The sequence below is a fragment of the Eumetopias jubatus genome, unplaced genomic scaffold (assembly GCF_037043125.1).
Source record: "Eumetopias jubatus isolate StellerSeaLion01/CBP00866 unplaced genomic scaffold, mEumJub1_p1.0 scaffold_14, whole genome shotgun sequence".
In the NCBI taxonomy this organism is placed as follows: Eukaryota; Metazoa; Chordata; class Mammalia; order Carnivora; family Otariidae; genus Eumetopias; species Eumetopias jubatus.
Genome location: NW_028274820.1, coordinates 40817497 through 40832591, shown reverse-complemented (window position 1 = coordinate 40832591; position 15095 = coordinate 40817497). Strand labels below are relative to the sequence as shown.

The following is a 15095-nucleotide window of genomic DNA, read 5'->3' as shown; positions in this document are numbered from 1 at the left end:
TGCTAGAAGGGGAGTGTTCAGGCCCATACTGCCACTGACATGGGCAGGAGGTTGCCACAGGAAAATCTGACACTTCTAGCAGTGATGCTTGCTGGCAGAAACATGGCCCCCACCTTCCCAGTCTTCGCTTTCCAAAATGTTGCCTTCCACATCTCACCCAGCTTCATGTGATGGACAGCACCTATGCCACGTAGCTGCAAGGGAGTCTGGGAAATGTCGTTTTAACCTTCCAGTCTCTGCAGTACAGGAAGATACATGTGGAGATACAGGAAGATACATGTGGAGATACAGGAAGACAGATGGGAAGGAGAGTTGGGCCCAGCTTCTAAATTGCTGGGCCACACCCAGTAGAGCTTCCCACTGGGATTCAGGGCCGCCCACCACACTTCCTCAGATTCAGAAGACCAGGCGGGGGCATTTCTCCCTCCAGCCCCGTTTGCTGCTTGTCGCTGCACGTGTGCCTGTGCGCACAACAGCGACTAGCTCACTTGTGATGAGCTGTCTCTTCTGGTTTTTATTTCATATCTAAGGTAAATAATTACTTCATCGCAGGAGAATTTTCAGTGTGTAAGCCTGTGCTTGTCTTGGCTTTCAGACTTTTAAGGTTTGTGGAGGGGGGGTTGTGGAGGGGTGATGGGGGATGGGCACAGGGCTAAGTGAAGGCAGTGTTACGCAGTTGGTGGAGTAGCAAAGCTCAGGTTGGGATCTTGGGTCCTAACTCAGTGGTTCTCAACCGAGCCCCTCATTATAATCTCATGATGAAGCTTTAAAGGTACCCATTTCAGAGATTCTGCTTGGATTAACCTTTGCAGTCTAATTTGATAGGCCTGGGCATTGATAAAACCCAGAAGTCCTTCGGGAGACTTGAATATACAGCTGGGGCTGAGAATAGCGGTCCTAAACAGACCGAATTGGACATTAGCTAAAGCTGTGGTTCTTAAATTTTAACAGCATTGGAATCACCTGGAGGACTTGTTCAACTGTAGATTGCTGGCCCCATCCCCAGAGTTTCTGATTTGTAGATCTGGGGTAGGGTGTGATAATTTGCATTTCTAAAAGTTCCCATTGGAGGCTGATGGTCCAGTGCCCATACTTTGAGCACCACTGGCCTAGAAGGAGGTACTACCTGTTTTCATTGTACAGATTTGATTTCTACTTATCTGGAAGACTCTTCCTGAGTCAACGTTTTTGGAGCATCTGCTTAATTTGTTTTTTTTTTTTTAAAGATTTTATTTATTTGACAGAGACACAGCGAGAGAGCACACAAGCAGGGGGTGCTGCAACCAGAGAGAGAAGCAGGTTCCCTGCAGAGCAGGGAGCCCCATGTGGGACTTGATCCCAGGAGGACCTGAGCCGAAGGCAGACGCTTAACGACTGAGCCACCCAGGCGCCCCTTAATTCCTGTTCTTTGCAGGAGTTGGGAGTAAGATGCATTTGAGGAGATCATGCATATATATATATATATCTTACAGCTTTTCACTGGAAGGACAGAGCTTTTCTTTTCTTTACACTTTCTTCTTCAAATTAGTATCCCTTATTCTGTGTAGGTTTTCTTATGTTCTTCCCCGCTGCCCTATTGGGTTCACAATTCTGTACCACTGTGATTTGTTAATGAGTCTACAACTGTGGCTTGATATCAGTGTTAAAAAGCCAATTTAAACAATATTCCTCCATGTAGAAAAATCTTTCCAGGTGTTCTCCTCCTTTTGGCTGCCCTAACTCATATTAAAATAAGAGTGAATTTATTCGTCCTGAAAGTATCTTTCTGGTTCTCCTTGCCATGCTTCCTGTTACCGCCTTTTAAAAACCCAGTCATTGAAGTTATGTTATTGTTAGCTGGTTTCTTATATCTAGATGTACCTAGCTAGTGCATCTGTTTTGCAAATGCCCTTGTTAACTGTTTAAGCCATTATATCTAATGTTTGTCTTGTCAAAAATTTTACATATTCAGTGGTCCTGAAATTTTGTCCCATAGAACATATGTTCATTGAATTGACCTCCCAGTTTGTGGAAAAAATATATAATGCATAGTTTTTTTTTTTCCATTTCAGCCCTCCCTCTTTTCCCTGAGTCTTGACTGTGTGTGAAAGTTAGCTGCTGTAGTATAAGATTCTCTGTTGTATTGATTTAAGTAGCAAATAGTAATATTTCATAGTCATCTGCCAAGAACTTTTTTCCTTCTTGGTGATTTTCCTAACTATGTTTGAAAACTAATTCCTTTATTTAAAAATCTTGATATACAAATTTTGTTTAATAGTGGAATCTATCCTTACAAATGCAAATTCAGAAGCATGATAAAATCAGGCAATTAGATTGTAAGAACAGTAGCTGTAAATATTTACATGCTGTTAGTATAAGAAAAATATAACAATGAAATTCAGACTTCTGGAAACAATCTCAGGTTTGAATCTTCTAAAGGCTTGTTAAAGTGATGCAGAGTGTGCGTGCCGAGCAGCTGTTTTGAGTTGACTTAAAAAGGGAAGCTACGTTTCTGTAGTTCCCTTTTTCCAGCTCCTAAAACTTCCTGGGTATTGATTTTTGCCGCCAGGTAGAATCCATCTCAGCACACCCTCAGAACTCTGGTACTTCTATCTCTAACTTATGTTGTCTTGAAAGAAGCTGTGTAAGTGTTATTCCTTCACTGCACATGACATCCAAACAAGAAGGTAAGAATGGGAGGTAGAAGTAGAACTGGGAATTCTGACTAGTCACGCAGCAGTGGGGAGGCCAAGAGACTGGTAAACTTTTCTTCTGAATTTGTCCCCTATTGAACCATAGTTATTTTGTGCTTCATTACAGTGTTTTCAGGACCTAATACACATTTCCGTGGGCCTCAGGGAAATTCCACGGTATATCTGGAATTTTGGGTCTGTTTTCAAGAAGTAGCATTGGTTGGGGCTAAGATAGCAGGGGGATGAGTTAGGAAAACGTCGGTGGTGAGTGGTTTGCTGAATGTTTTTGAAGATCCAGGAGTTCCTTTCCCTTCTCCCCTCATTTTTTCCTTCTCAAGTTATGAGCCAGGTTACTCATCACTTAGACTTTTTAAAGAGTAAGCATGGTAGAATATAAACACCTCTCCACAAATAATACAAACAATAGATTTCATTTATCGAGTGCTTTAACTCTGTGTCTTTTGTGGTGCTAAGCATTTGATGTTATTATCTCCTGTCACCCTTTCAGCCATCCAGGACTTCTCATTTTATGGGTGAGGAAAGTGAGACAGAGGCCAGAGATCTGGCTCAAGGTCACACAGCTAGTTAGTTTAGAGGTCACACCTGATCCCCAGTCACAGGTGGACTGACACTAAAGCCATGTGTTTTTTTGTTTTTTGTTTGTTTTTAAGATTTAAAAAAAATCTATTTATTTAGAGAGTGAAAGTGGGGGAGGGTCAAAGGGAGAAGGAAGGAGAGAATCCCAAGCAAGACTCCACGCCCGATGCAGGGCTCGGCTCCCGGTCCCTGAAATCATAACCTGAGCCGAAACCGAGATTCAGATGACATGTAATCGACTGAGCCACCCAGGTGTCCCCCTAAAGCCATGTTCTTAATCATAGCACTGGATGGACACTACAAACTGGTGGTGGTAGAAGAAATTGGGAGATTCTTGATTTCTAGGCATGTATTATATTAGTGGTTAATGTAAGTTATGGTGAGTTTGAAGCTGCGTACAATGTGGCTCAGTGGAAAGACCAACAGAGTAAGAGATGGAAGATTTGGAATCTGATCTCAGCTCAGACAACACTTAGAAATGGAAGCACAAATTGGTGCCAGATCTGACTTTTGGGGAAATAATTGATCCTCTTTGAGTCTTGGTTTCTCCTTTTGTAAAGTGGGTGCAATATTATGCTTTCTGCAGATCTCAGATTTTACTGTGAAGATCCAATGAGGTAATAGTCACGCATTGAAAATATAAAATGTTCTCTACACATTGGGTGACATGACTTAGATTTGTTGGGTCACTATATGGATTTTTTAAAAAATTAATTCATAGAATTCAGTACTTCAGCTAATATTTATTGAATGCCTCTATGTGCCAGACATTATACTAGATGTTGGTCATACCTTGGTGAATAACTCCTGCTTTTTAAACAAAATTTTTTAATAAACTTATACACCCTTCACCCATTTCTCCCACCCCACTCCCCTGCCTCTGGCAACCACCTGTCTGTTCTCTGTATCTATTTTTTTCTCTAAATCTGTTATTATATAGATATATAGATTTCATATATAAGAGAGATCATTCAGTACTTGTCTTTCTCTGTCATTTATTTCACTTAGCATATGCCCTTGAGGTCCATCCATGTTGTTGCAGATGGCAAGATTCGTTCTTTCTTATGCCTGAATAATGTTCCATTTTATATTTATTTATATCTATTTATCTCACAATTTCTTTGTCCATTCATCCATCAGTGGACACTTAGGTTGTTGCTATGTCTTGGCTATTGTAAATAATGCTGCAGTGAACATGAGGGTGCATATATATCTTTTCAAGTTAGTGTTTTCATTTTATTCAGATAAATACCCCTAAGTAGAATAGTTCTATTTTTAATTTTTTGAGGAACTTCCATACTGTTTTCCATAATCGCTGCACCAATTGACATTCTCACCAGCAGTGTACAGTTTCCTTTTCTCTACATTCTTGCCAACACTTGTTATTTTCTTGTCTTTTTTTTCTCCTCTTTTTAATAATAGCCAGTCTAACAGGTGTAAGGTAACATCTCATTGTGGTTTTGATTTGCATTTTCCTGATGGTGAGTGATACTGAGCATCTTTTCATGTATCTGTTGGCCATTTGTGTATTTTCTCTGGAGAAGTTTCACTTGATCATGGTATATGATCCTTTTAATATATTGTTGAATTTGGTTTGCTAGTATTTGTTGAGGACTTTTGCATATATATTCATCAGGGATATTAGCCTGTAATTTTTTTTTTCTTGTGGCATCCTTGTCTGGTTTTGGTATCAGGCTAATGCTGGACTCATGAGTTTGAATGAGTTTCTTCCTCTTCTATATTTTGCAAGAGTTGGAGAAGGATTGGTATTAATTTTTCTTTGAATGTTTGGTAGAGTTCACTAGTGAAGCTCTCTGGTCCTAGACTTGGTTTTTGGGAGGTTTTAAATTACTGATCCAATCTCCTTAGTAGTAATTGGTGTCTTCAGATTTTTCTATTTCATTATGATTCAGTCTTGGTAAGTTGTGTGTTTCTAGGAATTTATTCATTTCTTCTAGGTTGTCACATTTGTTAGTATAATTGTTCATAGTAGTCTCTTTTGTATTTCTGTGGTACCAGTTGTTGAAGCCCCCCCCTTCATTTCCGATTTTATTTGTGCCGCCTATATCTTTTTTACTTGGTGAATCTGGCTAAAGGTTTGTCAGTTTTGTTCATCTTTTCAAAGAACCAGCTCTTAGTTACATTGATGTTTCCTATTGTCTTTTTAGTCTCTATTTCATTGATCTCTGCTCTAATATTTGTTATTTTCTCCCTTTATGGGTTGTGTTCTCCTGTGCCTTAGATCCTGGCAGAGTTAGAGTGGAAGCTTTGTTTCTTAGAGAGGTGCAGTCCTGGTGGGGAACACTGATGTGCAATCGGGGATTAGCAATGGAAGAATGCTGTGGGAATTTAGGGCAGGGGAAGGTCACTCTAAAATAGCATTGCCCAGGGAAAGCTTTATGAAGTGCACGGCATAGTGAATTAATTAGATTTTAAAGGATGTGGTATTCAGATGGAGCAAGAATAGTTCACTTTGTGGAAACTTACTTTTGCTTTTAAAAGGAAACCCAGCTAAGTACCTAGGGTCACCATTTGCCTTCTCAAAAAATGTTACTTATGGACTGTCGTGAGATATGGAACTTGGAGGGGAATTTCTATGCTCTTAAGAGGGTGGAGGCGTTTTTATGCTGTTTCATCTTGTCCAGTAGTGTTTGGCCTCTCCTACCTTTCTCAGACTGCAAACCCGAAAGGAAGGAATCTTCTCCTGAAACCTATAGATTGGCATTATCATCAGTCTTAGGTTGGTTAGCATTCTTTTTTTTCCTCCTTAATTGAATAATTTCTCCAAAGAATACTAACTAGTTTAGAATTTTAAAAAGATTTGGTAATGCATTAGGGGTTACAAGCACTCAGCTGAAATTAAAGGAGTTATCAGTCTTGCTTTGGGAAACAAGGTGACCAACCAGCTCGTTTCAGAAAAACTACCTCTCCCATTCCAGTGATTAGTTAATAAAATTATTCCTGACAGCGGCAGGCCAAGAAGCTCAGGCAGTTACATATTTAGAGACAGAGAACCCATTGTCCAAAGATCTCAGAAGAGCCTTTGCAAACACACAGAAGGGATTTAGAACAATTTGCATAAATCTCCGTGTGGATAGCGACCTGGCTCCGGTATTAGGGTGGTTCCGGGAACCCCTCCTTGGCTGTATCATGGGGTGACGCTGTGCTTAGTGAGAATTCAGTCTTATGATGGTTTTTGCCAACAGGATTGGGTGATGGGACGCTGAATAAGCCCACTGTTTGGTTCCACATAAGGACTCTTTTGTGTTGGCCCGGTGTACCCATATTCAAGTTTGTCTTGCTTTTTCTCCACTGATGTTTTTGGACTTTGTGGGCTGGGGAATTAAGCACAACACCTATTCTGAGCTAATCTGTCAAATTTTGTTCTTGAAAGGTTACCATAGCCCCTTGTATTTCTAGAATGTGGAGAATAATAGTCATACCTTTGGAGACTTCTGACTTCTTAAAAGTCAGGGAGAGGAGGAGACCTTTTTTGGCATGCCCAAATAGCTAGGCATTCATGCCTGTTCCTGGCAGAACTGTGGGAAGTAATTCCCTTGTTAATATGATTTGCCTTGTTCACCAACTTCTTTAAGAACTATGTTCTCTTGCATAGTTAACAAACAAGTTATACTTTAATATTTAATATTCCCCTCTGGAAGGGTATGGATCACTCTGGTGTGTAGTTTAAAAATGCCGGGTGGTTACAGATCTGTTTCAAGTTTTTTTTTCTACTTATTGAAAAAAAAAGATACACATTTAATACCACATATTAAGAGCTTTACTGGTTTCTTGCACAGACTGCTATCATTCTAGAAGCAACATAGGAGTCTAATTTAAAATCCAGGGAGTAGTTTATGCAATGGGGAAATTTGGTGCTTTAAGTACAAAAATGAAATCCACTAATTTCTAACCTGGAGTTTATTTTCTTTCAGTCTGCTAGCTTGATTTCTCAGCTTTGTTCTAATAATATAAACATTTTTATGTTTATTTATAGGTGGCTTTAACCAAGAGAGCAGATCCAGCTGAGCTTAGAACGATATTTTTGAAGGTCAGTATAAAGGAATCTATTTTGTTTCTTGTTTGATTTGTGTTCTCGAACTCTTAAGGATTATTTTCAAACAGCTCTTTATTTCATTGTTATATATGTAAAAACCAAAACAAAACCAAACTCAAAAGGTATCTTTACTTAAGACTTATGAAAGAGATCTACTACAATTATGTCTTTTTTTTTTTTTTTTTGAAATGTATCAACTTGCAGGTGATTTTTTTTGTGAGGGCAGTATGGTTTACATTTTAATTTCTTTTCTCTCACTTGGGGTCAGGTACTGGAAGGGAGTTGCTGGGGGATTTAGTCTCACAACTCATTTACCTTTCCGGTATTCACCTGTGCGGTTTGATGATCATGCTTTTTCTTCTAAAGTTGAAAGCTCTTTGTTAACATTTCAGTAATCCTTCATCCATCCAGAGAGGGCTGTCCTTGGCTCTCATTGGTAGAAGCCCATCATTGTTACCATCATCATCATCATCATTTTATTGCAACTATGGTTCGCGGTGGAGGCCCAGTATGAGTAATAGTACATATCAGTTCACAACAGATACCATATATTTCCTTAGTTTCTTATATTTCCCCTACTTTGTGACATTGGGCAGTGAATGAATGATACTCTAAAAGTCTACCTCAGGTCCCAAACATGGAATCACGTGATGTTGGATTAAAATACTCAGAAAAGGCAAGGCCGCTTTTGTAAAGATCATTTAAAAAGTATATATGTGGAAAAAAATATATATATGTGGGCCTTTTCTAAATGTGCTGGAAAAGCAGCTATGCTACACGTAGAGAGGACCAAGACTTCAAATGAGACACTTAACATCTGCTGTGCACCAAATATATGGCCCAGAAAGTTACTAATTCTGTGAGCATCACTTTCCTTATGAAAATGTGGTATTTTTAAAAACTGAGAAATCGGAGAATTTGAATACTGACAGGATTATCTGATATCAAGGAATTGTTATTGATTGATTTTTTTTTAGTCTGGATGATGGTATTCTAATTACAGGAACTATAAGGAGTCTTTCTCTTAGAGATATACACTGAAGTGTTTACAAATGAGACTATGATGTCTGAGATTTGCTTTTAAATAATCCACTTTTGGTGGGGGAGGGAAAATGTGTGGTTGGCGTGGTGATAATTTTTGAAATTGGTAAATGGAACATTGAGTTTCTTACCCTGGTCTCTCTACTTTTACATGTATGAACATCTTCATGAGTTATAAAAATTTGTAAAGATTGAGTAAAAAAACTTGGATGAAAGTTCCCAGCACCTGATATGCCTTAGATAACTGATTCAGTAAGTGCTTGAAATTTAAATAATTCAAACACGAGAGACAGAGGCTTCAAAAGGAAATGGTTAAAAATGTGAGTGGGTTTGAGGGGAGGAAAAGGGGTAATTTGTAATATGTGTAAGAAAGCAGAATTCTTTATAAATCTGGTTTTAGGCTGAAAGGACAACACAGTATAGAGATCCTAAGGTGGAAAAGGATTCTAGATCATGAAAGTCCAGGAAATAGAAATGCGTTGTTTTGCACCTGGACTGGTGTCTGTTGCTCTGCATTGGGGGCCCACCGTGATTGGGATGAGATGTGTATGAGGGAACCGTAGACATTTTTAGTGTGTGTATTTAAGATCTATAATATAAAACTCGTAGTATAATTCTAGGAGATGACTTGCAGTGGGTTGCCAGAGACCCTAGAAAAATGGGTAAAAGCTCATTAACCTGAGTTGGCAAAGTCATAATCATTCTTTGAACTCAGGACCTCTCTATTACTTCTGTTTTGTAAACCAGCGATAGTTGTGGGCAGCCTTCTGACAGGAAATGGGAACAGCTCTGCGTGTCTCAATAGATGGTGCATCTTGGATACCTACTGGTCTTTTGGCGTGATCCAGTAGAAATGCTCCACCCGGGTAAAAGCTGTGTCCACCTTTTGAGCCCACATGGCAGCTGGTTAGGTTGAGATCCTACTTTGGAACAACCTGTCTTTTCCAGCTGCTCCCTGTCAACAGGAGGCAAGTCTCTGCTGGAGGCAAATCAGATTGGTCGGGTAGACCCAGAGAGGGTAGGAATTCCATGCAGAGTTCTGGAGAGCCACCTCTGAGGTTTCTGTGTCCGTGAGCCTGAAGGCTGGGGTGGAGTCTTCGGAAGCACACAGGGAAATGCTGTCTTCTCTTGGGGTGGCTAGGACTATGTGGCTTTTGAGGGAGAGAGTGACTTAGAGTCCGAGGGGATGATGGGGCCAGGAAGGGGGGGCCATCCATGCAGAAAACAGTGATCAGCAGTTTCTGGAAGGGATTGTGGATCTGGCAGAGGTTTGGGTGATCTCATCAGGCCGGGGCAGTGTAGTACCGACACAAATCCACCTTGGCTCAGCATGTGGGGGATCTCTTGTTTGCCGTCTGCCACAGATGGTGCTGTGGCGGGAGGAGAATAGGGATGAGGCCTACGGGGGTTCTGCCAGGCACGTCTCCACTGTGGCTGGGCTTTTCCATTTAGTATGGGTCAGCAGTCAGCACTCGGTAAACCTGACTACTTTGCTGAATTTCTGTGACTTTTTCCTGACTTTTATTCTTGATAAATATCCCAACCTTTTGTCTGTTACACTAGTAGAGGATTCTTCTGTAGCTCGTGGGGGAGGTGGACCTTTGGACCAGATGTGCTGATAGCAAGGGGAGTTGGCAACTGTGGAAATCAGAGAGAGCCAGTGGAACTGGCGGAGAGAAGGAAAGAGAGAGGGGTCCTGGAGGACTGAGGTGGGCCCAATTGTGGCTTATTTTATCCTTGAGAAGAGTTAAAATAAATTCCACTTCTTTTTGGGGGGGGGATTTGCTCACTGTATGTGAAGTACAGTGTTAAGTGTTGGGGATGTAAAGATGCATAAATCATGGCTCCTGCCATTTCCTGTCTCACTGTGTGTAAGTGTGAAAAAGAAAAAGCCATGGTATGGTTGATAAGCATTATATGGCGTTAATTAGTAAGAAGATGATGTGGGGCTAATTACATCTTGCTAGCAAGGGTCATTGCAGTTACAGAGAGGTGGTGATGTTGGAGCTGGGCTTGACAGTGAGTAGGTGCTTACCAGCTGGAGAAGGTAGAGGAGGCCTGTGGGGCAGAGGAAGACCGTTCTGGGCAGAGGCAGCAGCAGGTGTGGAACAAAGGGCTGTGAGTGCCAGGTGGGGATGACCCAGAGCACAGGCTTTTGGGCAGTGCACTTGAGTGGTAGGCAGCGCTAGACTGGTGTCTAGCATTCCTAGCCTGAGGCGGCTGAGTTTATGATGCAGCCTCTTCTGGTGATAAGTGGCAGCTAACATTTTGGGTGTGGAAGTTGGAAGTCCAGGTGTGGTCAGTTTTGTTTCTAACCTAAGTGTTGACATGTTTTTTCCCTGACTGTTAATGTTAATTTGAGCAGGTGTACTGAGTGCTCACAGTTTAAATAAAACACCGTGAAGCTTTGCGGTGAGTGGGATGTACAAAAGAGGTATAAGCAAGTGACCATGTCTTCAAGGAGTTCAGCTTTTATACGGGAGAGCAGATTTATAGGCACACAGTAATTGAAAAAGAATCTAGGTGTGCCTACTTGCCAGTGTGGTGAAAGCAAATGCCACAGGAAACGGGAGGAGGGAGCGGTCCCTGTGATGGGGAGTGGTCAGAGAAGGCTCCTTGCAAACGACCTGGGAGAGCCCTGGGGTGAGTGGGAGTCAGGGAGGAGGGCAGCTGAGGAATTCCGGGGGAGAGGGCCACATTCGAGGGAAGGCTGGGAGATGGGTTCGGGAGCACACAGCCTCTCCAGGTTGAACGATTCTTGTTCCTTCAAATGTTTATTTAAATTTAACTCTGTGCCAGGGAGTCTGCCAAGCCTTACAGGGTATGGGTGACAAAATTAGAAAGGTAATTGGGATGTTGGCACGTCAGCTGAACAGTAGGAAGCCATCGGGGTTTTCTGGGTCATCCAGTGACACTGGCAGGATGGGTTTGAGATTTGGTTAGGCAGCCTTGGGCATACTCCTGGTGCGTGGCCCTAAAGACTTGATTAGGATTGTGGCAGCAGGGGGAATGGAAAATGGGCAAGGTTAAGACATTTTGAAGGACTGCTTGATGGAAATGATCTTGTACAGTGGATGAGAGGGCGCGGAGGATAAATAATGACACCTGGATAGATAGCCTGGGTCAGGGAGGTGCTAGTAATAAGGAGAAAATCGAGAAGGAAACCGTTAGCTCAGGGGAGAGCAAAGGGGGTGATGTGTACTGTTTACAGGTGGAAGTAGCTGAATGCCTGTAGTGTAAGCTGTGGGAGTTGGGAAAACTGGGTAAAAGGACTAAACAAGGGGAATAGGCCCTATGATAATTTGTAATGATGATACGTAGTGAATTACACTTGGATTTTTTACAATTATTCTTTGTCAACAGAACATATATGTATTTAGAATTTTTGTTAACAAAATTGGAAAAACAGTTAATTTCTTTTAAAAGAAAACTTTTTAAAAATGAGAAAATGGTTCATATTCATTGGCAAAAATTTAAAAAGCAGAAGTATGTAAAGAAAAGTAACTTGTGATTCTGCTGTATAGATAAAATCCATATCTATATCTCTATATAAATATATATTTTATATACCTATCTCTGTATGTATATAAAACTTTTTCCTTTTTTTTTTTAAAGATTTTATTTCTTTATTTGACAGAGACACAGTGAGAGAGAGAGGGAACACAAGCAGTGGGAGTGGGAGAGGGAGAGGGAGAAGCGGGCTCCCCGCGGAGCAAGGAGCCTGATGCAGGACTCGATCCCAGGACCCCGGGACCATGACCAGAGCCTAAGGCAGATGCTTAATGACTGAACCATCCAGGCGCCCCTAAAACTTTTTCCTTAACATGAGAAAAAATCCTGTTTTATCCAGTTTTTCCCTTCCCCTCATATGTTAGGAAAACCTTTTCCTATAATTGAATGTATTTCTACAGTATTTTTATTGTCGTGTGCTGTTCCCGTGTATGGCTGTTTTTACAGTAATTTATCTAGCCACTTCCTATTATTGGATGCTTAGTTGTCTTTTCTGCTTTGCTCATATAACAACATTGTAATGAGTACTCTTGAACCTGCTTTTTTGCATATAGCCTGCAATGTTTAATCATATTAAAACTTACAAAAAATTGTAAGGGAGAGAGAGGCTTCAGGTCACTTGTAAAATCTAGTCCCAAAGAAGGATTAAATACCATTTTAAAGATGTGGGAGCTGTGTGATCCACTCCCTTGACAGGGACCCCTCCTTTCACTGGTGCAAGGGCAGCGGGGCACCTTTGTCAGTATATTCATATTACGAAGAATGCATCTCTATGAGTCGAAGGAGCAGCCTCTGACATTTTTACTGTAATCACAAGGCAGACCACCCAGCCTTGGTAATGAGCTGGTTTTGCAGACTGAAGAAAACTGTGTTTTCCGTGTTCAGATTAATATGTTCTTATATTTACAAAATTATTTCATTATCACCTCTAAAAACTGGGGCAGAAAACATCTCGATTTTTTTAAAATGTAAACTATTGAGGTATAAATCAGGTGCACAAATCATAAATGTACAGCTCCATTAATGTTCACAAAGTGAGCACACACCTATGTAACCAGCGCCCCAGAAGCCATCTGATGCCCCTTCCAGTCATTACCCACCCCTCCTGAGGGTAACCGGTTGTCTGGTTTTCAGCTTTATAGAAATGGAATCATAACACTGTGTTTTCTTGTGCCTCATTTCTTTCACTCTTGCTTTAGTTGTTAAGATTCATCCCCGTTGTTGTATGTGGTTGGTGTTAAGTTTATTCTCATTGCTGCGTTGTATTCCATAGTGTGACTGTACCACAGTAGTTCATTTATACATCCTGTTGGTTGACGTTTGAGTTATTTTCCAATAACTGTTGGTTGATGTTTGAGTTATTTTTTTGCTGTTGAAGGTAATGCTACTGTGGACATTAAAATGCTAAAGCATGTTTTTTAGTAAAAAAAATACATGTTTCTCTACACACATTTCTGTTAGAGACCTATTTATGGTTGAAATTGCTGTGTCTGTGGTTCCGTGCATGTTCTGTTAGAGGAGATACTGCCAAGCAGCGTTCTGAAGTGGTTTAACAGTTTACTCTCATAACACCAGTATTTGAGAATTGCATTTACTCCATGTTTTTGCGAATACTTTTTTAATTGTCCTGTGTAAAGGTTAGAGGTATGGCATTGTAATTTTATTTTGCACTTTCAGTGGAGTTTTTTTTTAGGGGACAGCAGCTTGACAATGATTCTGAAGGTTACTTGCGGGAAAAAAATCAAACCCTGATCATGGCCCAGAAAACTCCCGAGAGGAAAGTAGTACAATGATTTTAAACTTTCCTTCATTCGACAGATATTTATTGAACACGTTTCACTCTCTGCCTGCCACCAGTCCAGGACCTTGAGGATGCTGCAGTGAGAACCCCAGGAAAAAATCCTGTCCTGACAGAGCTTTCTCTCTAGTTGTAGCAAGTAAGATGCATGCAGTCTTGCAGGAGTAGACAGGTCAGTTGGCAAGGATTCCTGCGGCAGGGATTGCAAGAGCTGTCAGCGCGTCCTGTCATCTCTCCATGGAATTTGGGGGCAGCCCCAGAGGGGAGCGTCTACCTTAGGAAGCCATTTGTTGCCAGCGGATGATAACTGGTGTTGAAGATGGACTTACTTGTCAAGCTGCTCCCTGTTGATCATATGATAATTAGTTTGTGATACACATGGCATCCTAAAGACAGGGGAAGGGAGAATGATTTCATTTGTGCTCCTGGGACAACCAAGAGATTAAGTGGAAAAAACTAAAGTTGGAGGATCCTTAGCTCAAACCACATAAAAAAATAAAGTAACAATGTATTGAAACTTAAAAGATAAACCTATTTAAAAGCTAAGAGAAAATGTGGATGAATATTAGTCTTGAGATGAGGAAGGCTTAGCTTCTAGACTTAGAAGTAAGTAATGGAAGAAATTGCAAAGGAGGAAAAAAAAATCTACAGACTCAATTATCTACAAGTATCAAACTGGATAAATATTTGCAACAAATCTGATAGACAAAGGGGGAAAAGGGCATGTTCACACACTGCTGGTGGGAGTGTAAATTGGTACAATCTTTTCTGGAGAACAGTGTGATAATAAGTATCAAGAGCCTTCAAGTTCCTCTCCTTTGACTCAACAATTTCTCTTCCAGGAGTCTAGCCATTGAAGATTGCCAGGAATTTGCACAATTGTTATATACAAGGCTGGTTACCTTAGCTTTGTTTAAAAACACCCCAAACTGGAAAATAACCTAAATGTCTACTGGTGGGAGAAGAGTTAAATTGTGTTTTTAACTAAATTAATTACTCGCTGCTCTAAGCAAACATAGGTATGATTCTTAATCATAGGATTGCTGTAATTAGCAGCGACATCTTTGTACTTCCTGTCTTGTTTTGCCTCAGGAAAATCAAAATATAATTCTTCTACATTTCCGAAAAGCCAATTCAATGCTGAGTGAAGAATAGTGGGATTCTTGGACCAGTTTTGAGCTTTTCTTTTGTACCGTGCTAAAAAAAAAAAAAAAAAATGTTAAACGGAAACGGATCGTACAGAACATTTATAAAGTGCTTATTGTGTGTAGCACATTGTGCTAAGTGTGTTACATGATTATTCATTTATTTCTATCATCGACCTTAAGAAGCAGGTAATGTTATCCCCATTTTACAGGGGAGGAACCAGAGGCCAGGAAAGTTTTACTTATCTGAGGTCCTACAGGTGGTGAGAGGCAAA

General features: G+C 40.6%; 1 protein-coding gene across 3 annotated transcripts in view; it reads left to right on the top strand.

Moving 5' to 3' along the window:
* SLC25A13 (solute carrier family 25 member 13) overlaps positions 1–15095 on the top strand; it is a 184484-nt gene that overhangs the window by 16811 nt on the left and 152578 nt on the right. For 2 of the 3 annotated variants that reach the window (XM_088018338.1, XM_028119853.2), the window contains exon 2: positions 7267–7320. In XM_088018338.1, coding sequence (XP_087874464.1) covers positions 7267–7320 — 54 coding nt within the window. Of the gene's footprint in view, positions 1–7266; positions 7321–15095 lie in introns of those variants that run through there. The other variant, XM_028119860.2, reaches the window with a different exon arrangement.